The following is a 25,186-nucleotide window of genomic DNA, read 5'->3' as shown; positions in this document are numbered from 1 at the left end:
ACGTGGAAAATGTTTCATACATACGAGAAGTTATCAGATCAGATATCTGAGTATGAATATGCAGCCTGTAGGCAAGAAAAACATAGTAAGTACTCCTGGTTTCTGTCTGTAGTTCACTCACTTCGACTTTCTGCACAAGTGGAAAATGATGCACATCATCTGCATTGAGCACCTGTCTGATAACTTTTTCATGAGCAGGACACAAAGTCTTGAATATCCACTTCCCATAATGCAAATTTCTGCAGCTTTTCCTTCCCACTGTTGCCACAGCACTTGGCTCATATGGCTCATGTGATTGTGTTGTAGGGTCTTCACCTTACAATATAAAGCACCTATCTAAATAAAACTGAACTGAACTGCATTAAATGCATCCTTCCTGTCACATAAAAACTGAAAAAACAGATGGAAACTGTCCTCAGCAGTTGTCCTGAAGGTGGCCTTCTAAAATCCTGAGTGTAGATAGAGTTTGCTTAAACACAAGAAAGTACGAATCTGGGCTGTGGTGTCATTATGTGCTTGCCCGCTGGTTAAACGCTGAGGTCACTTGTGTATTTTTGGGCATACCGACCGCAGCAAGACTTTTCTTCCATTAAACAGAGGGAATAAATCTACAGATCCATCCAGCTAATGCTTCTTCCGCAGAGTTAATGTGTAGCATATGAAACAATAATAACACCAAATTAGTTTTCTACTTTAACATTAACATGGTGGGCGCCTCCATAAAGGACCTCTGAGAGTCAGACAAGCAGGGCCGGCTGAAAGAACAGATCAACAGATAATATCTCTCTTGGCTCTGCAGCTCTCGTAAAACACGTTCCTCTGCTCTTAAAAGTGTCCTGGAGAAGAACGGGAAAGAAATGATTGAATAATGTTGCACCATAAGCCTCTAATCCCCTGGCTGATTTCTCTTCTCCTCCAAAGAGCTGGGAAAAGACTGGGAAAATATGCTGACTGCATATACTCCACGACTAGAAGAGCCTGAGAGGCAGAGGAGGGGGGAAACGTGGAAAAACCAGAGACCACAGCGCTTGACGTGGTGGGAGACATTTGAAGAGGGGTGTTTGGAGAGGTGGTCGAAATAAGAAATGATCTCAGGAGTCATTAACCGCAGGACTGCTTGAAATAAAAAGAGTAAATGAAACGAGCTGACAGCTTTCATAATGAGAAATCAATTAGCTTTCAGAAGGCGGGCCAGGAAGGACCCCAGGTAAAACGTGCCTATAGAGATTGAAAATGTGACGTCATTCAGGGGTAAAACCGCAAAGGATTCTGGGAACTCGTGGCAAGAGGTACTAGCGCACGCAGGCTTTCAATTGAAATCAGTTACACAGCGATAAAAAGAAACACAAAAAATGGCAAGAAGCTGTTGTATTATTAACTGCAATAGCCAGTCGCATGACAGCCACGGGAAGCCGACGGGTAAAGAGATCGGTTTTTATCGGATTATGTCGTGGAAGAGAAATTGTTCAAGCCATGTTTCCGAAGTAACAAAGAGCCGACGGATGGCCTGGATTGCAGCCGTTCGAAGACCAAATATAACGTCCCAGAACACTCCAGCTCACATGTTAGTCTGCTCCAAGCATTCCCACAAAGGTCAGTGTTTTGTAGTAGTTAATATGTCATTTTTCTTAACATAATTGGTGATATAGGTTACAAGCAAGTCTGGTGCTGAACAGAAATTGTCGCGCTATGCTCCTTTGTTTATTGTGCATAAATAGTGAATTGTCCTGACACAATATTGCGTTTCGCTTCTGTTATTACCGTGGTACATTGACAAAAACATATACTTTTATTCACAGGATAAAACAGTTTTTTTGTATCAGTAATTGCCCAGTACGATTACAGCATACAATATTATTGTCACTGCTACATTTCTGTAATGCGTACCAGAAATTATTTCCACTACTAATTAATTACTGTTGAGCTCAAAGGTTATATTAATAAACGGTTAACGAATGTGTATTTATGAAGATGATTTGTGAGACTGGTAAACTTACGATACGTACGATGGTCTTTCGTTCTACACGGTGCATTTCAAGGTCCTGTACCCATCCGTCTGTAAACTGTACCTGGGCTTGTTGCAGTGACCTGAAGTTACTAAAAACTTCATGAGTGTATGCACTCACTCCAAGAACCGTATAATTATAAATATGAGCGTGGTGAAAGTTGGGCAGCACGCTAACGTCTTTTGTCCACTCTGTGTGCTCGTAAGGGGCTAACCCTTTCACTCCTTTGATTTTTTCCTCGTATCTTTTCTTTGACTTTTCATCAAGTCTGTCTTTGTACGGACCGGCATTGTTCTCCTTCGTTTTTGTACATATCTTTTTTGGGGGGCAAAGAAAAAGCAAGAAGGTATTGGAACCGGAGAATGAACGTTTTGCGGTGCTGCAAATGCTTGCATTTGATGCATTGCTTTGATTGTTTTGCCACCAGTGCCCGGCATGCAATGCGTGAAAGTCACGTGGTCTGTCAATCTCTATTACTAACTGACACTGTCAGAATGACTGTTTCTAGATCTTATTATGTTTCTTTGTTCCTTCACTGGTGTTATTTTCCATTACAGTGACACATCTTTGGGGTGTTGTGTTGTGAATTCATATTATTTATTTAACTTTTGCAGCACTTTGTTCTCCCAGAGGCTCGTTCAGAGGCTTAAATCAATGAAAACTGAAAACCAGTGCAGATATTCTTTGTGCTTCTCATGCTGCTACCTGTGCACAGCGGTAATTTCTCACAATCGCCCTGCCCAGCCAAAGAGCCACGCAAACGGACACCAACCAGGAGCCATAAATCACACACAGGAGATTACTGCTATGGAAACTGGCATGAATGGGGATGTATATGGATGTATTAGTCCCTGTTCTCATCAGGAACGACTGTGTGCTGTAAAATCTAACCCCGGTGCATTTACAGAGGCCCAGAGTAACTCAGTGGAACATTAAAAATCTAGCTGATAACTATACAGCTCTGATATCTTAATGGCATTTCAACGCTGCAGTAAAACTCTCGTACAAAATCATGTCAGCGGTCAAATAAATGAGCGACAGTTTGTTTAAGGGTTAAAGATTAATGTTACTCTGTTACATCACACGTAAACACAAAGAAAAAAAGAAGAGACTGACTGAATTAAAAAGTTTGACCCCGCTGCAGAGGAGACGCTCAGGGCTGCCGGACAGAAACCTGCTTCTTCACCGCATCTTCATTTCAGAGTCTTTGACAAGTTTTAACGGAGCGTTACGAGCTCCATTTTTCTTCATTATCTGCCTGGACTGAGGCTTAATGCGCTGCTTCAAAAAGGCTTTTTCATTTTAATTATAACAGCGATTGGACAAAAGTTTAACTGCCCGAGTCGCACGGTTTATTGAGAACACCTGGACTCACCTTGACAGAAAACTTAAGTTTGAATGATTCAATGATTTGTCATAAAGTTGCTGCTGAGCCGGCCGACTGAATATTTTTATCTGAGGAACTGCGTGATGATAATTTATGCATGACCGGCTGACTAAGCAAGCTGCTCAGTCTTTAAGGTTATATGGTATAATATGCTCTGTGGCTGCACTGTGCACACTGCAGCAGCATACATCCGCAAACATTTTACTTTTTGTGTGCTGCATGAATGACATGTAATCACTGACTGTATAAAGGTGGGCAGGTTTAGGCCTGTGCACCTGCTTCATTTGTACTTGCTGGTAGCTATGCCCATCTTTTATGTCGAGTCAGTGATCTTCATGGTCTAAATTAAATTTCTTTATGTATTAATGTCACAATAAAGCTGATTAATCTACAGCTCATAAACACAGTGATGTGTTACACATTACAATCATTACACAAGCATGTACTAAACACTTTTCTAGAATCGCGCTCGGTTTGCACTGTAACTATCATGAACAGAGTAAAGAAGGCCGCTGTGTCCCTTCTGAATGTATAAATACATTAGAAGCGAACATTAAACACATCACATGTGAGCTGTTGTCGTAGCCTATTTTTTAGCTGTTCTCAGTTGCTGTCACAGGTTTTTCTTTACTGAGAACCTTCGTGAAGCAGTTCTTTAAACTTTGTGGTTCTTCTGTTTGTGCCATAATAGCAGGTGAATGGAAACACTGAAGCTGCTCAGCACAACCTGCGTGTGCTCTGCCAGCCGCTAAGCAGCTTCTCTAAAACACTTTGAAACCACGCGTTTAAAAACAGCAGCAAAGTGTGAATTATGGGAATGATGCTCATCCTCCCCTCCAACCACGCTCCCTCTCTCCCTCTCATTCTGCGGCTGACCGCCAGCAGCTAATGACAGTCTAGACAGCGGCGAAGCGGCGGTGCTTAGGTCGTAATGATATGTTAGATGGCAGACAGACGGACGAACGGCGCGGGGTCCAATCAGACAGAGCCCACCATCTCCTCGAGTGCCACTTTCACTGGTTATCTTACGTCTCCTGGTGCTCAGGAGGAAAAAGAGGAAAGCGTCGTTTCCCGGCCTGGTAATGGAAATCGGACAACGATCCTTCCATCATTTCATCAGGCTCAGTGTGGCAGATTAGCCACCATCGTCTTTTTAATTGAGAAATAAATATGAATGACTCTGCCATCAAAGTCCCGATTCATCACCAAAGTACTCGGCAGGGTTAATGAAACGCTCCGACTCATTAAACTCCGAGGCTGTGAGTGAATCTCTGGGAATCTTGTTAGATGTTGCTCTTTATAATTAGCTCTGTGTAACGTATTCATGTCGACGGGCGTCTGAATTTATTTCCTATCATTAAACTCCATTAAGCTCCTTAAAGCGAGTCCTCTTGTGCTACTCATTAACCACATACCGTTAGCTTCTCACTCACTCTCGGGCTCGCCATGTTTGCATCTTCCTTGTTTTATACTCGAGGCATGTTTCCATCAACAAGTTTTACACATGCGCTTATAAAAAGTTTATTAGGCAAAGAAAAATCCAACAGATTCAATTTAAGACTCAGCAGCAAAAACGTCCTGTTTGTTTGCAGCGGCGAGGACAAAGGAAAATGAAACACATGAAGTTCTAAATTTCTACTTATGTATTAAATTAAATAACTATAATAGTATAAATTATATTTTGTATGTGTGCACAGAACAGAGGAAAACAAAGTTTTTAATATTCTGAACGAATTCTTTGGGACATTTTTGAATGATGTGTCAGGCAGTACTCTCCAACATCATTGAAACGGCAAATGAAGGAAAGTTACAGGTGAATGGTGCTCGTCCAAGAGAGTTCAGCTGTCACTAACACACTTTACCTTTGATTTTTCCTTTAATTTGTCAACTGTGTACAAAAATATGATTCCAGTGGAGCGACAGAGAGAGACCATATGCAGAAACCGTTTTTCATCCTTAGATTAATACAATATGTCTTGTAGGGAGCGCTAACCAGAGGCCACCGGGGTCTCAAACTGGATTTAGAGCCAGTCAAAGTTTGGAAACAGTCTCAGGAATTTGTTCCAACTTCACATTTTTGCATTTTCACTATAGGAACATTCGGTATCCAGACGAGCGCAGAGAGCAGCAGGAATGGTTGTTGGCCTTAAACCAGTGAGACGTCTTTTACGAAGCAGTTTTTAAACCAGTTCAATGTGAAAGCAGGATTACCTGCAGACACCAGAGAGCCTCTGACTCAGGTGAACCGCCTGCAGTCTGAGCTGTGTGTTTATAGGGAGTTGGAAGGAAAAGCAGTTGTGTATCATGTCTGCAGTCATCTGTAAGTGTGTGTTTTCTTACCCTGCTGCTGGGCGCTGAGCAGTGTGGGGTCAACAGTGGGCACTGATCGGGGCATAGGCACAGGTTTAACAGCTTCTGCTGGTCAACAAAAACACTTCAAATTATGATTGTTGTAAATATTCAAGGAAATACTCAGTAATGAATGTCCAAAGCTATATTTCTAATAACTATGCCGGTTATCAATAATCAGTGTTTATATCTAACACCTGCGTTAGGGTGCCAAAGATTTCAGAGGACGGACAGGTCAACATCCATCATCTTCCTGACCTTTACCCACCAGGCCACAGTATTTCAGCACCAACATACCCCCGTTAGATTACTGGATGCCGTCCTATTTTTCAGTCTGTGCATCTCTGAAACCTCAATCTCATCTCTGACTGCACAGATATGAATATTTAGTGACAGCTAACAGAAATCCAGACAAGAAACAACACAATCAAGCATCTGCCAACAGATGCTTCACTTTGGATGCTCTCCTAGTAGAAATGAACGAAACGTCACCAACAACACCTGATGAGTCTGCGATCAGGTGGTTACCTTGGAACGAAGCTGCTCTGTAAACCTGTCAGAGCTGTCCTCTGAAAAGTCCCCCTGAGCGTTCATCATCAGTGACACAAAACTAAACTTTGCACTCAGCCACGCATGTGAGCAAAGCCCCAAACTCTTTCCCACACGTCCGGACTACAGCCTATCACACGGCTCTGAGCAATAGCTTCATTATCAGCAGGACTCAGTCTCTACTTGTCTGTCAGCAGGAGCAGGTCCACCTCCGTCTCTCCTCTTTGTTCAGCGGTGACGGCAGACCGATTGTGTTTGGGGAAAAGTGTGTTTGTGCGGTGTGTGCCAGCTCTTTCTGCAGAAGCTTGTGTAATCTATAATCACCTTGAATTACTCGAGGTTTCTCTGTGAATGTTTATTTTTCTATTGTGCCCCATCACTCTGTGCAGGAAGCAAAAAACTAAACACTCAATCCTCCACACAGATCTATGCGGTGGCAACAGTGCCTACACAAGTGCTCTTATACAACCTTTTGTCTTCACGCCGTTTCCACAAGGGAACAATTAAGTCTCTCTGCACAGAAACACACTTCATTATTACTCTGGATGTTCAGGTCAGCCTCCAAATAAGCACAGTCACTGATCGACTCTGGACAAACCTCCGGGCCTCACTTTGGAGAAGTTTTACCTTCTTTACATCCTCCAGAGAACATCTGCAAACATCTGCACCAGCAAACGTGTGTACATGCGTCTCTCGGGGAGGAGTGTCACTGAAAGCGTCGCCGGTAAATTGCGAGGCCGTCACATACTCGGTGTTATCAGGGGAAATTAGCAGGATTACAGGGCGGGTGACAAGAGAGGCAGCTCTTCTAGTTTAGACCTTTAATGATGGCAGAACAACAGCACGCTGGAAACAGCACTCATGTGATCATGGTATCATTATCATAATTCATTTATATAACAAAACGTTTTCTGTCTATAATTAATCATCCGCAGTTCAGTGATGGGACAGACCTGGACCCTCGCTCAGCATGTGATGAAGTTAGACCACTAACATCTAAACAGCATTGTGTGTGTGTGTGTGTGTGTGTGTGTGTGTGTGTGTGTGTGTGTGTGTGTGTGTCTGCTGCAGCGACAGTCTGAAAGGACCAGCTCCTTTACTTCTCTTTAAATAAAGTGCTCCATGTGCTGCACAACACAAGTCCCATATTTGACATATTACAGACTCTAAAGATCTGCTGCTGTAAATGAACAAATGACTCTTTCTTAGAAATCTCGTACAGCAGAATATTATTTATTCTGTTTTAAAGCTACAGCATTTTAAATTGCTGCTGTTATTTCATGTTAAACCTCGATGTTCAGAGGCATGGCGGGCCCAGTGCGCTCAGAGGAAGCAGGATTTAATACTGGCGTTTTAAAGTATTTGCATCGTAACACAGTAACCTCGGAGAGGTGTGGCAGCAATGGCAGCAAGCTGATACGAGGTGTGATCGATGCTCGGAGTCCGGCTCACTGCGGCGGTGTTCTCGTCTTGACACAGAGCTGAAAGCTGTTTTCATGTGTTTGCAGACAGATTTCCAGAGACGGATCCAAACATGGACGGATCTGATTGGACCTCGTCCTCTGAGCTAAATGCTGCCATGTGACAATGACATAAAACCACTGTGAGATTTTCTAAAGACAGCAGAACTATGCGTGGAGCTGAAGCTGAGGCTGATGGACAATGTGAAGTGAAGTGTTTTGCTGGACAAGGACACATGTGCCAAACATAGAGAGCTCAACACGTACACTCAGCTAGCTGTAGACTAAACCGAGTGACCAGCGTGTTGACATGTGGCCACGCTGTTTATACACACAGCCAACCTCTGTCGTACCTGCAGGCGGCGGCAGCTCGGCCGGCGTGTTGGCCGGAGCGTGGGCTCCTGGTGGGATGTGGATGTTGTTGTAGTTTGTGGTTGGAGGACCCGATGGGGCTGATCCTGGACCGGAAGCAAAACCTATGCCAGGTGCGGGGCCTGGAACCGAACTGTGGTCCTGGTCTTCGGAGGCCTGTGAAGGAGGACCGCCCCTAAAAGAACCCCCGTGGGAGGGGCCCAGGCTGGAGAAGCCTTCAGCTCCGAACTCATCTATCAGAGAGAGAGCGAGAGAGAGCGTGAGAGTGAGAGAGAGAGGGGGAGGGTCATTAACTGTGAAACAGGAAGATTTCTTCAATGGACAGCAGCTCCAATAAAAACTACTGGAACATTGTTTATGGAAACTCATTTTGCTTTCACACTTGTGAATCACTTCCATATCTCAGAGTTTCAGTGGATCATGAAGGAACTTCTGTTTTCACTGGCATCCGTTTTCTCAGCTGAAGAAATGTGAGAAGAGCGTGGCTGGGATCGAATCCACCCACCTGATTTCACCACTTTCCAGCCCATCGCTGCACCCTAATCTCTAATAACTACATATCTGTCCACACAGGGTAAAATGGAAACACGAGGATAGAAGTGTAAGTGACGGATCATGAAATAAGAAAAGTCTTTGTAGCTCACATCAGCCCAGATCATTTACAACCAGTGCCTTTTGTGCTCATCACACTGCTTACCCTCAGACTCGGTTCAAGTTTCTGTGTCTAAAAGTGAAAAGCCACACGTCAGGATGCAGGAGGTGAACAGAGAAGCTTAAAGCTTTTGGCCTCACTTGGTTTCAATCACACAGTGAAAAAGGGTTCTTCATCAAAAGCACATCAGGTGGAATCCAAAAAGGAGTTTGGGGAAAATGATTAGAATTCATGAGAATCTGATTAAAGTGAACAGAAAGGAGGTGTGTAAATCCCACAGATATTACATCAGAAATTGGTTTTAGATGGAGTGTGCAGCGGGGCCTGTGTGAGCATTGATGGAGCGACTGCAGGACTGCAGATGACTGATCGCCCTTGTTTGCTGGTATTCTGCTGCACTTTTAAACACATCACAGGACTGGGGACGTTACACCAGCCACTGACTCCTCTGATTACATTACACCAGTTTATTTTCTGTTGTCGACCCGTTAAGCATCATTTATTCAATATGGAAACAGAGTTTACAGTGTTTGAGCATCACCCTTAATATCTGAGTCATAAAGACATGAACTAAATCTGACAACAACAGACACACATTATTACACATCACTGGATCTAAGTAACATAGCATTGAAGGAGTTAACACACCAGATATATGTGAAAACTAAAAGTAACACACCACCATGCACCATCGTGCACCATCAAATCTGATGATGAAAGAGCAGAAGTACAATAATGGAAGTTCTGCAGAAAATGGGAAATGATACAAACACAAGGCACTGTGTGTCTGAATGTCACAACACCTACATTTATATTTAAACACACTGTTCTCACACAGCAGACTGTTAACAATATTACTGCTTCTTCATACACCGAAGCTCTACATGAACATGTAATATTTATTACTACAAAAACACCCCAAAAATTTAGTAAGACTGACATAGCTGGGACCGAGATCCTCTTCACCAAAACAACAGGTTTGGGTTTTATGAATGATGATAAACCTCTTAATGCTTATCAGTCACACAAAAGCAGCAAGCTGAGCGTGCCATGTTTGGTAACTTTTGGAAAACAGAGTCTGATGCGTCTGCGCCCGGCCCCTGACCTGTGATTAGGGCTGCCACAAACGATTATTTTGATAGTCGACTAGTCACCGATTATTTTTGCAATTAGTCGACTAATCAGATCATGCATCCATTGTACGTAAAATGTACAGCTTATTGCACCAGCATGCGTCTGCTCTTATATAACTATCATTAGCTTACAGCTTGAAGTGTTTAAGGTATGTGCTAACTAAAAATAAAGACAAGATGATAATTTATTACACTTTTAATGAAATTTGCAGATTGTTTCAGTGAAGTTTAATAAACTCAGCCGTCTGCTCCTTGCTATCTAAAATATAACAGGACACCGGAGTATATTCTCGAGCATCTCACACTTCTGATATTCAGTTGTCTGCTTGACGTTTATTCATCTGTGCAAAAACTATAACTTTATTTCTCAGCCAAACCAATTTACTCAGGAACAAATAAAATACTAAAAAAAAGCCAAACAATAATATTTTTAAGTTATCTAAGTGACTTATATTACATGTTTAACCTGAGTAGCGAAAAAGACGGTGGTGAGTTTGAAAACGATTTGCGGGAGTCCGGTGTTCTCACCGACTCTAATGAGCCTAGAACCCGGCTCGCTATCGAGCTGGTGGGTAACAGACGTCTCCGAAAACGTCGGAGCGCTTTTGAAAATATGTGGTGTCTTGATAGACTGAGCAGATATTTGAGGTTTACACAGCTACATTCTCACCTGAAAACATGTTAAACGTTTATTTTGTGACCCAGAAAGAATAATAAGAGTAAAATTAAAACTAACTAGCTGCCGCCATTGTTGACAACTGCGCTGGGCCGCGCTATGAATTCTGGGACACAGTTTCTTCTTCTTCGTGGTTTAACGGCAGCTGGCATCCTTGTACATGCAGTGCTGCCATCTTCTGTTTCAGTCCGTTATTACACTCTTAAATACTACTACTTATTCCTGCGTCTTTTGGGATCTTACAAAGCTTCAAACGACGCGTCGACTATTAAATTAGTCGTCGACGATTTTAATAGTCGACGTAATCGTGACTAGTCGACTAATCGTGGCAGCCCTACCTGTGATGCGTGTTTAGTGAAGCAGAGGTCACATTTGTACCTGATCATCTGCTGATGGTCTCTGTGTTAGCAGAACATTTCCTTTATTCAGTTACTGACAGTTTAAGTGACTTCAGTTTTTTTTTTTTGGTAAATGCTGTTTTCAGCGTTTTCTTCGACCTTTGAGCCCTCTCTCAGTGCCCACAGGTTCCACTGAGAGTGGAACTCTTGGAGGTAACGTCATGAACAAAGGTGTCAGAGTTGAACATGCAGCGACAGAGAGTAATAATGATCCTGAAACAAGGACAGAGCCTTCTGAAACACATGAAACTGCAGTGTTTTCACCTCCTGACTGCGAGGCCGCAGACTCAGCAACCACACCTAACACAAAGAAAACACTTCTTGACAACCAGAGATGTTTGCAGAGATTAAGCTACTGGGCTGGATGTGCAGACACAGGCTGGATTCGACACCACGTTAGAGCCCAGCCTATGTCATTACTGCATCAGAGACAGGAAGGCAGACGGGCATGAAGCAGAGATCTGACACTTCAGCTGGACCGCTCCATCTTTCATTACGTTGTTAAACCGTGAACGTTCACACACTCCTTCATCGTGGAGTCGCATTTGCACGTGCACACACACAGGCACACACACACGTACGCACACTTTCTCAATGCTCAAACATTTGTTACGATCTGTGCATCAGACTGAGAAAACTATATGAATAAACTATATTACAGTCTGAAGTTTTTTATCTCTTATTTGTTGTTTGTTTTTTGTTTGTACACCTGTACCTGTGCTCCAAACAGCTCAACACTCTGTTAATGTTCATGTACTTTAAATTTTCTTTTCCCAGCATTAAAAGTCCAGTCAGCACTCAAGCAGCTATAGCATGCTACCAGGACTTACAGCAGAGACATTATAGGACTGGAATCTATAAGAGCCTTATGCAACAGCATAGACAGCGGGAGTGTAACCTCTGGAGGAAAGTTTCTCAAACCCTCTTTCAAGGCAATTACAGCACTTTCCCCCTCCTTTATTTTCTTATAGACTGATGAGTCTGTAAATGCAGCAGTTTTGGCACGCCTTTAAAATCATGCACAAACACACAAAAGTTGCAGAATGGTAACACTTCCAGCAGGAGCCTCCTTTAAGGAAATCATTAAATCTAACCCACAGCTGCATCAACTCAACCACAGTTTGCCCCACACCTCCCCAAAAGAACACACACACACACACACACACACACACACACACACACATACAAACACACATACATTCTCATTGTGAAAACTTAGTGAAGACACCTAATTCATCAAAAATGAATGCCTAACCCTAACCTTCAGCCTAAGGGCTGTTTGTCCCCACAAATATAGTAACATTCCAATTTTTGGTCCCCACAAAGATGTCTAAAACACACGCACACACACACACACACACGCACACACACGCACACCATGTGCATGTGCTAGAATTATTCAGGGAAAGACTTGAAAAGTCTGTCAGACTCTGACTCTTAGTTATTTTTTTAGTTTGTTATTTGTTTATTTTGCTGTTTGAAGTTTGTAAAACTGCTTAAACAGCACTAATACCATCTATCAGATTACTTACTGTTCACCCCTCGCTGCAGTACTGGGATAACAAATAACTGTTTCGTCAAAGAGATTTTACATTGCATCAGTTAGTAATATTCATGTTGCATATTCTTTCATGTCACTTTGTGGGTTTCAAAGAATATGATTTTGTGGGTCAACTGAAAAGTATACATTTTTATTTTCACCCTGAACATCAATGAAAAGGTCAAACATGAAATCCGAGACTCAAAGTTTTCTGTGCTCACAGAGTTTCAGTTTACAAAGTCACATCAGATCATATTAATTAAGGTGGAACGGCTTTTTCTCCTTTTTATAACTGCTTAATTAGTGATAATCATCTCGCTGTGAATGGCAGTGGATCCTGAAAGGCACTTTTCCCCACACTACTGTTAAGGTTTCAGAGGAGCTGTGTGCCATGAATGAAACATAGTGTGAAGTACAGCATCAGCTTTTTTGCCAGCAGGAGATTTTCTGAAGGTCAGAATGGAGACGTTAGAGATTTACGTGCAATTACAGAGAAAGTAACGCCTCCGTTCACAAACACAGTCAGTATCAGGCGTGTTAACACTGGGCAGCAACTCATTATGTGCCTATGAGTTCTTCTCTATATCAACAGAAGTTTGAGTGAAAGTTCCCCTGTTTACTCCCATCTTCCTTTCTCTGCTCTCCCTAAACCACTGAATGATAAACACCTGGCAGCCATGACACCTGCAGCTCATTCAAAGTGTGCTGTAACTGAAACCGAAGAGCAGACAGGGAGCTCACAGCAGCCAAACTATGAACGCTATCAACTCTTACTGCTGCCCAAATCACACTCTGAACCCAATAACATCATCATCATTATTATCACCATCCCCTTTGATCGGTCTAATCAGGCTGGTATAAAGCTGGTGAGTGAGCTGTGGGAGTAAATGGAGATTGTGGCCAGTGTTCTTCCTGCTCTGCTTCCTTGTTTACAGCAGTGGGTGGGTGAATGCCACAGTGGCGGTCCTGCTGCTGGACGCTGTGCAGCTCTGTGGTATAAAGAGTGGCTGAGTGTCTTGCCAAAGGGCACTTGTTAAAAAGCAGTTTCTGAGCTCGGCATAGCTTCAGACAGACTCTCAGCCCTCCAGCTGGCGTCTGGAGGCCAGTCGCTACTCTTAGGCGTTACTTTGAGCCCTTCTCTGGTTTTGTCCCTTCTGACATTCTTTTAATTCATTTTATTTATTTATTTATTTAATTATTGATTGATTGATTGATTCTGTTGCTCTGGATGAAATGTGCTTTCCCCTTTGGGGATCAATAACGTCTTATCTTATCTACCCACTGCAGCAGGGTGGTTGTTTTTCTAAGGACCTGTACACCTTCAAACTCATTTCCACCGTGGACACCAGCCAAGGCCACAAGCTGCTGTAGTCCTGCTTAAAACTCCTGACCAGTTGTTGTGAGAAAAAGAATCATGACTATTAACTTCTAAGCTTCACCATTCATAAATCCCAGAATCCTAACCAACTCAGGTAGAAGACAAACTTTGCTTACTTCCACCATCCCCCCTTTTACATTTAACCAGTCAAGATGGTCAACAAATTACACTTCATAGTTGTCATGCCTTTAAAAATCATCAAAACAGCACCAGTTTCATTATCACCCGCTTTCTATGAAAATCTTATCTACAGAGAGCCATTCAGCTGCTTCTGCCTGCCCACAGCTGTTGATCATCTGCAAGCTGCTTAGCAACCCATATCCATCCCAGCTCCTTTCATGGCTTTTGTGACTTTATCAGTGGGATATCAGTTCTCATTTATTCTGACTGTTGTTTGCTTTTAGCTGATTGGAGCATGGACCAAGATCCCGGGTTTGCGTGTTGTTCCTTTGTTTCATTCATTCTCTCACTTTTGCCATATAATACATACATAAAAATAACGCACAAGAAGTTCTCAAGCATTAGACTTCCAGAAAAGATCCAAAGGACAGACACTCTCTTTTCTGTGAAGGTTAAAGAGGTAAGGATCACATTATTTAGACTAACAGAGTTACTTTGAACGATTCAGAGATTGAAATAATCCTCATTTATTTTCTGATGAGCATTAGTTAACCCAGAAGCTGTTTTAGCCCCTCCCCCTTTCATCCAAGCTTCTTCTGATTTGCTGCCTATTGCAAACAGCAGGAGGCTGTAGCTGACGTTGTCTGAGAAGGCCACATTTGGGCTTTCATTTCTCACTGAAATCAATGAGAGCCTGAAACAGTGTTTGGAGCAGTTTTTGATACCTAAGCTGGGAATTAGGGAAAGCACAACAGCTCCACTTTGATTTAACCGTCTCCAAATTTACTTTACCAACCCTCGCAACGCATCAAAGAACATCTGTTGACTTGAATCCTTCGTAGGAGGGATGACGGCCTCTAACCTATAAAAGTCTTTATTAACTGTGTCACTTAGTATTATACACCAGCCGGTCAGCCAGAATGGATTTGTGGGCTTCACAGGGCCTCAATTTAAAATGTGTTTATCAAACTGTCACTAAGGACCCCCCCGCCACAACCTCCCTCCCTCCCTCCCTCCTTACCCACACCGACCTTCTGTGTCACTCAATTTGACTTTAGTGTTTGGGAAAGTCATGTCTTCTTGGTCACAGAAAACATGCTTTATATTTTTAACAACTCGGCACGGGAAGTTTTCTCCCTTTGCCCCACACCCACCCCCCAAAACCTCCACCCTTTCATTCCCTCCATCCATTCCTTTCCTCTTGCTAAATACATCCCCCTCCCAGCCAGCAGAAAGTCGGAGCAGGGCTGCTGGGAGACAATGATCTGTCTGTAATGACCGCTTGTATACTGGTGTTCTGCTGTGTGTGTGTGTGTGTGTGTGTGTGTGTGTGTGTGTGTGTGTGTGTGTGTGTGTGTGTGTCCAACTACTCTCTAGAGATCAATTAACCTACTTACAGTGGATCAGTGGAGAGTCCGGTGCCTGCTGTCACGCAGCATTCAGCAGCACGGGGACACACAATGCTAACATCACCTGTGTTTCCAGGTAGACTCACAGGTGGAGCCTCCATGTTATGATAAAATAAAGTCCAGGATCATCTCCTGCCAGCGCCGCAGAGACAGCGGTAAAGCGCTAAGGAGCACGATGTGATCAGGATCTGTGTCACACTGTTGTGTTTGGAACAGTGAAACAGACCATGACTATGCTGGCGGGCGAGTCTGCTTTAATAAATGAGTTTGACGATCGTATGGATTCTTTTGTCCAGTGAGTAAAACAGAGGGGCATTTATCGATTGATTTTGTAGGTTCGCTCCAAGAAGTGATTCTTTTATGGTAAATAACAGCTGTGAAATCATAACCTCTTGAGAAATCCCGGGAAATTACACAACATATGGAGGGATTTGTGAAAAACATCGCATGAAATTTAACCAGCTGTTCCAGATGAGGCTTGTAATTGAAGGCTCTGATCTTTAAAGGTCAAGTCCGTAATTTAAAAAAAAATTTAAACGCGTTCCTTTGTTCTAACAACCTCTGTTCTCCGCCCCGGATGAAACATTTCTGAACTATTGAGATGTGGAAATAATATCTCACAAAGTTACCATGACAACAGTGCAGTAAATAAACGATGCCTGGACAATATATGGGGCCTTTATTAATCACTACAGCTGACATTAACAGCAGGCTTTCACTCGGTTTACTGAAGCACACCGAACCCAAAGAATCCACATCCGAGTGTTCCTAAAAGTCAAACATTTGATTTCTGCTTCATTTGTTTTAGTTTACCACCCTGGTGTGATCTGAAGCCGCGCAAAGGAAGCACATGTGGCGATAAAGACAGTTTATTCTCGGGGGAATCCCCCACAGCACAAGAAACAGGTAGCAGCTAAATCAGTTTTTTTTATTAACCGTGTGCACAAGTATTTTTTATTTGTGCACAAAAGCTGCCACTGACCCCGCCCACCTCTCATCAAAAATTAATTTAACTGCCAACAAATCACAGAAAAAAAAAAATAGATTCTTCATGCTGCATACAGTGTCAACAAAAACACCTTACACATCTATTTGTGCAGCATGGTGCATCTTCAGATCTGTGTTAATGAACCATAATGTAAGAATCCTCTCCAGGAGATTTAGTCCAACCCTGCTGTCACAAAGGTTTTAACCATTACGGTGAAGAGAGCGAGCGCCCTGGAGTTCACTCTTTGGAGCCAGCAATGGCCGACACGTTCGTCACAGCAGGACATGCAAACTCCACAAATCATGTTGTGTTTGCAGGAGTAACAACAACAGTAATCAATCAAAAGTGATCCTATCAGAAAGGAATGCTTTCTGATGGAGAGACAGATGTGCTCACTTTTCAACACACACGTGCACAGACACACACACACACACACACAGAACTAAACTAAACATCTGGACTGTCTGTGAGTCTGTGAGAAAGGACAGAAAGAAAATGCACACACACACACTGCGTAACAGTGTTGAAATACTGATAAAATCCTAATGGAACAACCCCCCCCCCCCCAAAAAAAATACAGTAATGCTGGAACACACACACACACACACACACGTGCAGGGTGGATGATATCGCTATCATGATGTCATCACTGACACAGAGACCCCACCACCGCAGGGAGAGAAGGAAAGTGTGAAATCTGTGGCAGACATGGTCAGAAATACAAGACAAAGTAAATGTGCTGTGTGTGTGTGTGTGTGTGTGTGTGTGTGTGTGTGTGTGTGTGTGTGTGTGCGTGGTGCAGCTGAGCGTTCCTTGAGGTGATGTCACGGTCGAGCACGCCCGCGTGTACGTGGACTGAGCGGGCGTGGCCAAGCAGATGGCCGTTTAAGTAGCGAGGAATTTGTCAACATCACTCCACTGACATGAAAACTACGCTTCGAGTTTCCCCTGCAGGGATGGGAGACGTGTGCAGACCCGGAGGTGCTCATGTCAAAACACACTCGTGTTTTCTCCTGGGCCTTTTGATGCAATTTCTCGCAGTCTGAGTGCAATCTGAAAATGAGTCCAGATGCTGGAGAGTCCCACGTGGCGTGGTATAAAATCAACTTGTAGCTGAAGTCACAAGAGTTTAGGAATTATTAGCATAATCACATAATGCACCCAAGAGATGTCGAGACGCCGAGCCACACAATCGCACTTTGCTTGTCCGATTCCTTCTGAAGGACCTGAACTCATTGATCATCAGTGCAGCAGTAATCCAGGGAGGAGCCATGTGGGGCCTGCATGAAATAGGTGTAGGTTAGCCCTACCCACACAGCCCCACAGTTTACCCATAGTTACCCACTGTGGGCTCTGACAAGCACCTTTTTTAAAGAGAAATTATACCCCTCACATAACTAAAAAAATCAAAATAAAATTAATTGATTAAAATTAACAATGTCTTTCACAGAGATTTTCTCGACTCAGCAAGTCTGCAACAATCAAGCATGTTTCTGAGGGTGAGAGAAACCATGAGGCAAAAACACCAAAAAATGTTGCCATAAAATGTATCCTGGATCTGTGAGTGACCAGTGCTGCTGTAGCATGTCTAATTTAACGTACGACGTACAGGAATACGAGGAAAAATGCAAATATTTTACCAGCGAATGCACGCATGTTACCTGAAACATGGAGGATGTCCGTTCACATGAGTAGGGGAATGAAAAAATGGAACAGCTCATACCATTTCTATTCTGATGTTTAGATTTAACCCAGAGAGGCAGAGAATTACTACATGCCGAAAGACAAATGCTGTAAGCTGCAGGATGGTCTGCAAATTGGACCACTTAAAAAGCCACTGGAGCAAAAGCTATTATTCTGAGGTCGTAATCTATTGCAAATCCCATGTCAGCAGCTAAAATGGTGAACATTAGAAAAAGGGTTTGGGTGAAAACAGGTTGAACTTTAAAGGCTGCTGTGGTCATTTTGTTGGTGGACTCATTCAGTCAATCTCCCCAGGATCTCATGGCGTTTTTCCCATGCTTTCTTTCTATTAAAGGTTACGTTTTATGGTGTAAGCCTGGCATCAGCAGCCAGAGCTTTACAATGTGACAAAGGTCAGGGATCTGTGTTCAATATGAGGAAACCGAGAGTAATAAAATAAATATCAGCTCATTCTCACGTGCACACGAAAAGATCTGGCTTAGCCTAGCGGCACACACACATTCAGGTGCATTTTCACACACATTTTTTTAGTTTTCTTAGCCAGACTGTGCCAGTTTGAATCATTGTCACACATAAGCACAAATTTACTGTGGATGTAAGAACAGACCACATGACTAATCTACTCTCCTCACTCCTTTAATCTCACAACGTCTCCAGTTTCACCGCAGGACTTTCCTGCTACAGCCCCAGACCTGATAAGGCAAACAATGCAGAGCCAAGGTTTATACACGCACACACCTCTTTCTCCGTTACCAAACAGTCCTCCCCTTTTCTCTTGTGTGAGTTCTCTTTAATGAATGCTGAGGCCAAATTCCTTTTGTTGGCATGGTTCTGTCTGTAGGTGCATGCGTGTGTGTGTTCCATATCAGTGTGTCCCACCTGCTTCCTCGTCCTCGCCCATGCCGATGGGCCCTGGCTGAGGTGTCTCCCCATTCTTTAGACAGTTGTGGATGTACGTGGCCTTCCAGCGAGCGTACTTCCTATGCTGGATGTTCTGGTAAAGGCGAGAATAAAGACACATCAAGGAAGTTATAACTGACACAGGGAGGTAGTTTTTCCGGGTAAAAGCTGTGGAAAAATATAACTGATGGTTAGTCTAAGACATGCGATATGGTCAAAGGTCGAGGCTGCTGAAAGGTATGAATTTAGTCACTGTAAAGGATTTGGAAGTGGGAACATAGATCATAAAGAAGTTAACATTGTCAAGTCAAACTGAACTCTCATTGATTGAGGTTGTCAATCATTAGTTCCTAATGATGTCATAATAATCATTAGTTTCCAATTCTACTTTAATGAGGTCTTCTTAAAAATAGAAATGTTTGTGGGTCCCAGGGTGCTTCGTTCAATAGCACCCAATTTCACCAATCCAATTTTAACAAGAGGAACCATTTATTCTGCTGATGTTTACCATGCGTCCTAAATTCATTGTCATACACCAGCAATGCAGGACAGGGGCTCTCTTTGTTAAAGAAGAGAAGTTTTGAAGCTGCAGTCATTATCTGGATGAGGAACTTTCCAGACTGGAAGTCACTGGAACATTGTGGACGTCACCGGATCTATCTGAGACGGCCAGACTGTGACCTGGGCATGCGACATATAAAAAACAGAGGTAGTACTGCTATATTGGAAGCCTAATCCAAGTGGCACTGGACAAACGTGTTATGTTTGGTCCCCAAACAAAGACAGGAAGGTATAAATTGTTTGCTACACCTGTCACATGCCAGCGTGCTCTGAGAATGAGGTAAACTGTATAACTGCATGAAGTGTGCAGTGTTAGCTTAGCTTTTGTTGTTTCTGGTCCCAGTACAGCTGTACAGGACTGGGTTTACACCGCCAACAAAAAGTAAGAATCATTCCTGAAGGGCTCTCCTTCACTAAAGATTCTGTTCGTAACTCTTGGACAGACTTGGACTTGTGGACAGGCACAGCTGACGAGTGGAGGGTGTTAGACTCAGGATTTTATCTTTGCTTTTGCAGATGACATGGTTCTCTTTGTCGGGTGCTGACCTCTTTCACTGGGGTGGTTTGAAGCCAGGATTAAAAGTAACACAGTCAAAGCCATGATTCCTCAGCCAGAAAAAGATGGAGTACCAACTCCGGGTCAGGGACGAGTGTCTATAGGTCTCGTCCATGAGTGAGGTGAGCGGAGTTGAAAAGACTGACAGATCCTTCCTCTCACCAAGTGCTGGGATATTTATTCAGTGTGGCGGGGCGTGGCTTGCGGTGCCATGCAGGGAAGGCGGACAGACCTGCACAGCATCTGCAATCATGCCCTGCCGATTTAAACATGGTACTGGGTCCTGCAGGATGGTGGTTGTTGTCAATGTATGGCTGGCAGCAAGAGAGGGCTGCAGCCAACGGTGTGTGAACAAGCAACCATTACTAAAGAGATGCTGCAAAAGCATGAACGTGCACCCAGGTCTGCTGTGGGTTTGTTACAGTGGTGCCGAAACCCAGGATGGGGACACAGCAGACCCGCAACTGGGCCAGCCGAGGAAAGAGCTGACCCAAATGGTGGCTGAGATGGTAGCTACACAGCAGGAGCAGGCGGCAGTGTTGCGGCACCGGTGGGAAGCATGACTGTGCACCGCGGTCTGCTGTGGGTTTGTTACATTCAGGTCTCATTCTGTTGGCTATCCAATTTCCATCGGTACTCTAGAACATGGACCTAATGTGAATCAGGTTAGCTTTTAAAGCAGGGCCAGGCAGGGGCGGATCTAGAAGGGTGGCATGGGGTGGCAAGTGCCACCCCAAGTGCCACCCTAGTTTTGCATATGGCAGTGTTGTTTATTAAAATAAGATAGCATTAACAGTTTGAGCGTAGCTAAAGTCAACAGTGAATATAAATGCTAAAACTGAATATACTGCATAGTGTTCCCCCTCTCCACCATTAACAAATGGTTCAGCCCATAGCAGGACCGGCTTTTTTCTTGTTTTCAGTAACAAGCAATGCTTATGATTGTGCCAGAGCACATTTTGAACAACACCATGGGAATTTCGTATCTTCACTCTGGAAATTGAAGGAAGGTGAGTGTTATTAACCCTCCGTGGTCCACAGACACGCTGCACCTCCAAATCACATGACTATTTTAAGCTGACACAGCAACAAGCTGCAGCCACGCTGAGTTTCTATTTCAGCCCACATTGAAAGTTCGGACTTCAAAGTATTTAAATTTTAATTACAGGCCAGTAAATCCAGAGTTATGATAATATATATAAGCCACGCTTTTTTCTAAATATTGTCGTCACGTTTGTTGTGTGTGTGTGTTTTAAGCGTTTTCTAAGGACAGCACGAAAACAGTAAAGGGAAAAAAGCCACCTCTTTCCTATCGGTGGAAAAATGCACCATGTCGACCAATTAAAAAAAAAAAGTCAACACGTGGGATTTGGTTGTTTAGGAAGAGGGAAAAGTTTTGGGAGTGACGGTAACGGCAGCGAGACAGAGCGAGCGAGAGAGAGAGAGTGTTTTTAGATGTGGGAGATTTGTGACGTTTAGTGTGGAGTGTATACTTAGTGTGTTGTGCTGTCTTGTGTAGTTGTTCTGTTGTGTAGTCGTTTTGTTTTGTGTGTCAGTGAGGGGCACTAATGAATGTCACAAAAGCACATTTGCAATGTAAACACTGTCACTAAGTAGAAAACCAGCGGAGTGATACACCTCCTGCTGTCAGGCCTGCAGGTTTATCCCTGTGCTGTTCTCCTGTCTTTTGCTGGACAAACTTTTTTTACTGGCACACATCATTTGTGGGGCATCTTATTGCGACACCCGATTGTTCTCTCATTTTAGTTTTAGTAATATTTTTAAATGGTTGTACAAAATGGAAAAAAAAAAAAAAAAAAAAAAAAAACGGCAGGTGTATTGGCTGCATTTTTAGATAAATAGTTGTATATGTTTACAAAATGTACATTTTATATTTGCATTTCAAGTTATAAAAATTTACTCAACATGTCTGTGGGGTTTTTTTAAAGTAAAAAAATACTACTAGGATTTTAAGTTCTTTGTGTAATTTCAGATCAGTAATACTAATGCAGTATGTCAGTGAAAAAAACAACTAAATTCAGTTGAGCTGAAAGGAATGATACCAAGCAAGGCAAGGGGAAAAAAATAAAATGAAACAATTTGAGGGTGAAATACAAACGTAAACTCAAAAAGAGTCAAAAATCCCCGGTTGTATTGCAGATCTCAGTGGGTTAATCCAACAAATCATGAAAAATTAGGTTTAAATTTTTGTTCGTGACAGTGCAGATTTCTGACATTTTGTGTAATTTAAGCATCAAACAATGTGATTGTTTTCTAACAAAAAACAGTGTGAAACTTAAGTTAGACTTGTGTTTGTAAATGAACCGCCCCATGTTGTGTAGCTTTCTGGATTTTATACTTATTGGGCTCCATATTTATTTATTATACAGGCTACAGTACATAAGATCAAAACTCACATGTTTTATGTAGCTAAAGTGTGTAATTATGTGGGCTACAGACGATAATTAAGTTATAGACTATATTCATATGAAAAATGTGTATACTGACTGCATTTGAATCATTTTAACCATATGTAACCACCTGCATATGTGTTTGGGCAAAAAAATGGCTTTGATTTTGCCACCCCATTTGATTTCTTTGCCACTCTCATGCCACCCTAAGAAAATTTCTCTAGATCCGCCCCTGGGGCCAGTTAAAGGTAGGTGCAATTTATTCTACTGATAAGTCGAGAAAACATACTAAAACTGAGTCTGAAAAGAAAAAAGCATTACTGGTTTAATTTGGGCCAACTTTTAGGATCTGGATTTTAAATGGGAGGGTATAACTGCTGAAGGCCTGAAGACAAAGAAGCAGGTAAGTAGTTTTGAAGGGTATAAAAAGGTGTAAGCTAAGAAAATAAAAATACTTCAATCCCAAGGTTCAGGTACCTACCCGAGGGATTAATAAAGTTCCATCCATCCAACCCAGAAAAGAAAACATACATAAGGATGTTAGAGGTATTTATCCAGTGACTCAGGCCCCTATACGAGTATAGAGTCAGAGTAACAAAGTTCTAACTGCGGGGTTAATAGGTACTAAGTTGGGCACTAAACCTCAATTATGCACTGGTTTGCACTCAGGTGTGAGTGATGTAAAATTCATGATCAGTGCGCATCTGCCTTTGCTTGGAGTCGTCCACAGAGAATTTACATTAGAATTCATAAACTGTGTGTCCCAGGTGCATGGTGTCAGGCAGTGAATGATCACAATATACTACAATGGAGGTATGAGGAGACACAGTAGAGTGTTAATGGGGGCACATTAGAGCGAATGAAGGCTGAAGGATCTTTGAAATATTACAATAGGAGTGACGCTGATGAGATCTCTGAGAATTTCCTGCTTATTCTAGTTAAGTGCCAAATTCACAGAAGCAGCTCAGAAACAACAAGGAGAGCTGACGTGTGTTTGTTTAGCTCCAGTCATTTTAATCCCTGGAAAAACAGTTCTGAGATATTAAAGCATGCAAAGGGAAAGACAAGAACGTAACCGCTATAAAAGTTTCAACAGAAAGGTGAGGCATTGTAAAACACTCGGTTATACAATAATTCATAGCCTCTGTCCACAAAGGGAAGCACATGCTCCCTCACGAGGCAATTTGTTGTCTTTGCATTCATTTAAACACCTAAACAGGACTTTTGTAGAAGACAAAAAGACTCAACAATATCATAAAGACCAACTCAGATAGGTTTCTACTAGGGCTGCACGATTTTGCATAAAATGAGAATCACGATTTTTTTGCTTAGAATTGAGATCACGATTCTCTCACGATTTTCTTTTCCAGTATAAATATTTATTGCACTTATTAACTGCACATCAACTTTGTAACAGTTGAGACTGAACATAAAAACAATAAATGAACAAAAAAACAATAAATGTCTCACATTTTGTCGTTGCCGCAAAATGTTGTACTGCTTGTAATTCCGTCTCCACCGTTGCTCGACACTGCGTGTATAGAGCAAGTAGTGCAACATTTGAAAAATAGTTGCGGGATGGCACTGTGTAGCGTTTGTCTAGGGTGTTGATCATTTTCCTAAATCCCTCGTTTTGCACAGTGTTGATGGGAGCCATATCTTTAGCCAGGTGATAAGTGATAGCCTCTGTAATTTCTTTGTGCCTGCAGGAGTTCGACGGTTATGGGGAAGCGCTGTATAAGGTTCCCGTTATTGATGTGGTTGACCGGGACGGATTTTCTCCTGTCACTTTCTTGGCCTTTACAGCTTTGTCATCTCTCACGTGCTCTCCGTTGTTTTTTCTCTGCCAGCTGGCTTCGGTATTACGTGGTATAAGGCTCCGCCCTTGTCATTTGTTGAGCAGGAAGAGTGAGCGCTTGTTTTCATGCAGATTATGTCCCGGATCAAAATGCGGTACAATCGTCATCTTTTTTTTTTTTTTTGTATGAATTGAGATCGCGATTTTCTAACGATTAATTGTGCAGCCCTAGTTTCTACCTATCTGGTCCAGTCAACCCCATCCCGGGCAGGGTGAACTGTTCCCTAGAGGTTGTTCCTTGGTGAGGGACCAGACAATTCGCCATGGGAGACCCTACCATGGGGCAAAAGCCCCAGACAACATACCCCCTGGGATTCCAGGGACACACAAACCCCTCCACCACAATAAGGTAGCAAATCACAGTGGGAACCACTGGACTTTAAATCTTCATTTGGACATTTGGTTGGTAAAACCTTAAACGTCTCAAGATATGATGAGCCACGAATGCTTCAGTTCTAACTGAATTACTTTCAACATATTTGCTGGAAACATTATCGTCATGCAGTTATGTGATAAAGTTTTGTGCACAACTTTAAAAACTTTTTCATGACTGTATAAAAAAAAAAAAAAAAAATCCAGATGCTTTTATATTCCAGGTGATCATCCGATTTTCAAAGAGTGACTCAGGAACATGTAGTTTCCCCGGCTGCTGACTCTTTTCTGCGAAGTACCAAGATTAGGGTCACAATGCTTTCAATCCCTGTAATTTGTTAATGCAAAATGCATTGGCTGACAATGTCCCCAGCCGGGCTCACGGCCTCATGGTGGAGAGACATAAT

The 25,186-nt window shown here is 42.7% G+C and overlaps 1 protein-coding gene across 3 annotated transcripts in view; it reads right to left on the bottom strand.

The window, feature by feature from the left end:
• vta1 (vesicle (multivesicular body) trafficking 1) overlaps positions 1 to 25,186 on the bottom strand; it is a 60,100-nt gene that overhangs the window by 6,500 nt on the left and 28,414 nt on the right. The window contains exons 5-7 of one of the 3 annotated variants that reach the window (XM_031752905.2): positions 19,001 to 19,115; positions 8,105 to 8,356; positions 5,734 to 5,808 (exon numbers count right to left, since the gene is read on the bottom strand). In XM_031752905.2, coding sequence (XP_031608765.1) covers positions 5,734 to 5,808; positions 8,105 to 8,356; positions 19,001 to 19,115 — 442 coding nt within the window. Of the gene's footprint in view, positions 1 to 5,733; positions 5,812 to 8,104; positions 8,357 to 19,000; positions 19,116 to 25,186 lie in introns of all 3 variants that reach the window. The other 2 variants (XM_031752904.2, XM_031752907.2) reach the window with 2 other exon arrangements.

This window comes from Oreochromis aureus, linkage group 15 (assembly GCF_013358895.1).
Source record: "Oreochromis aureus strain Israel breed Guangdong linkage group 15, ZZ_aureus, whole genome shotgun sequence".
Lineage (NCBI taxonomy): Eukaryota > Metazoa > Chordata > Actinopteri > Cichliformes > Cichlidae > Oreochromis > Oreochromis aureus.
Note: the sequence above shows the minus strand (reverse complement) of the source record. Positions and strands in the feature narration are given on the sequence as shown.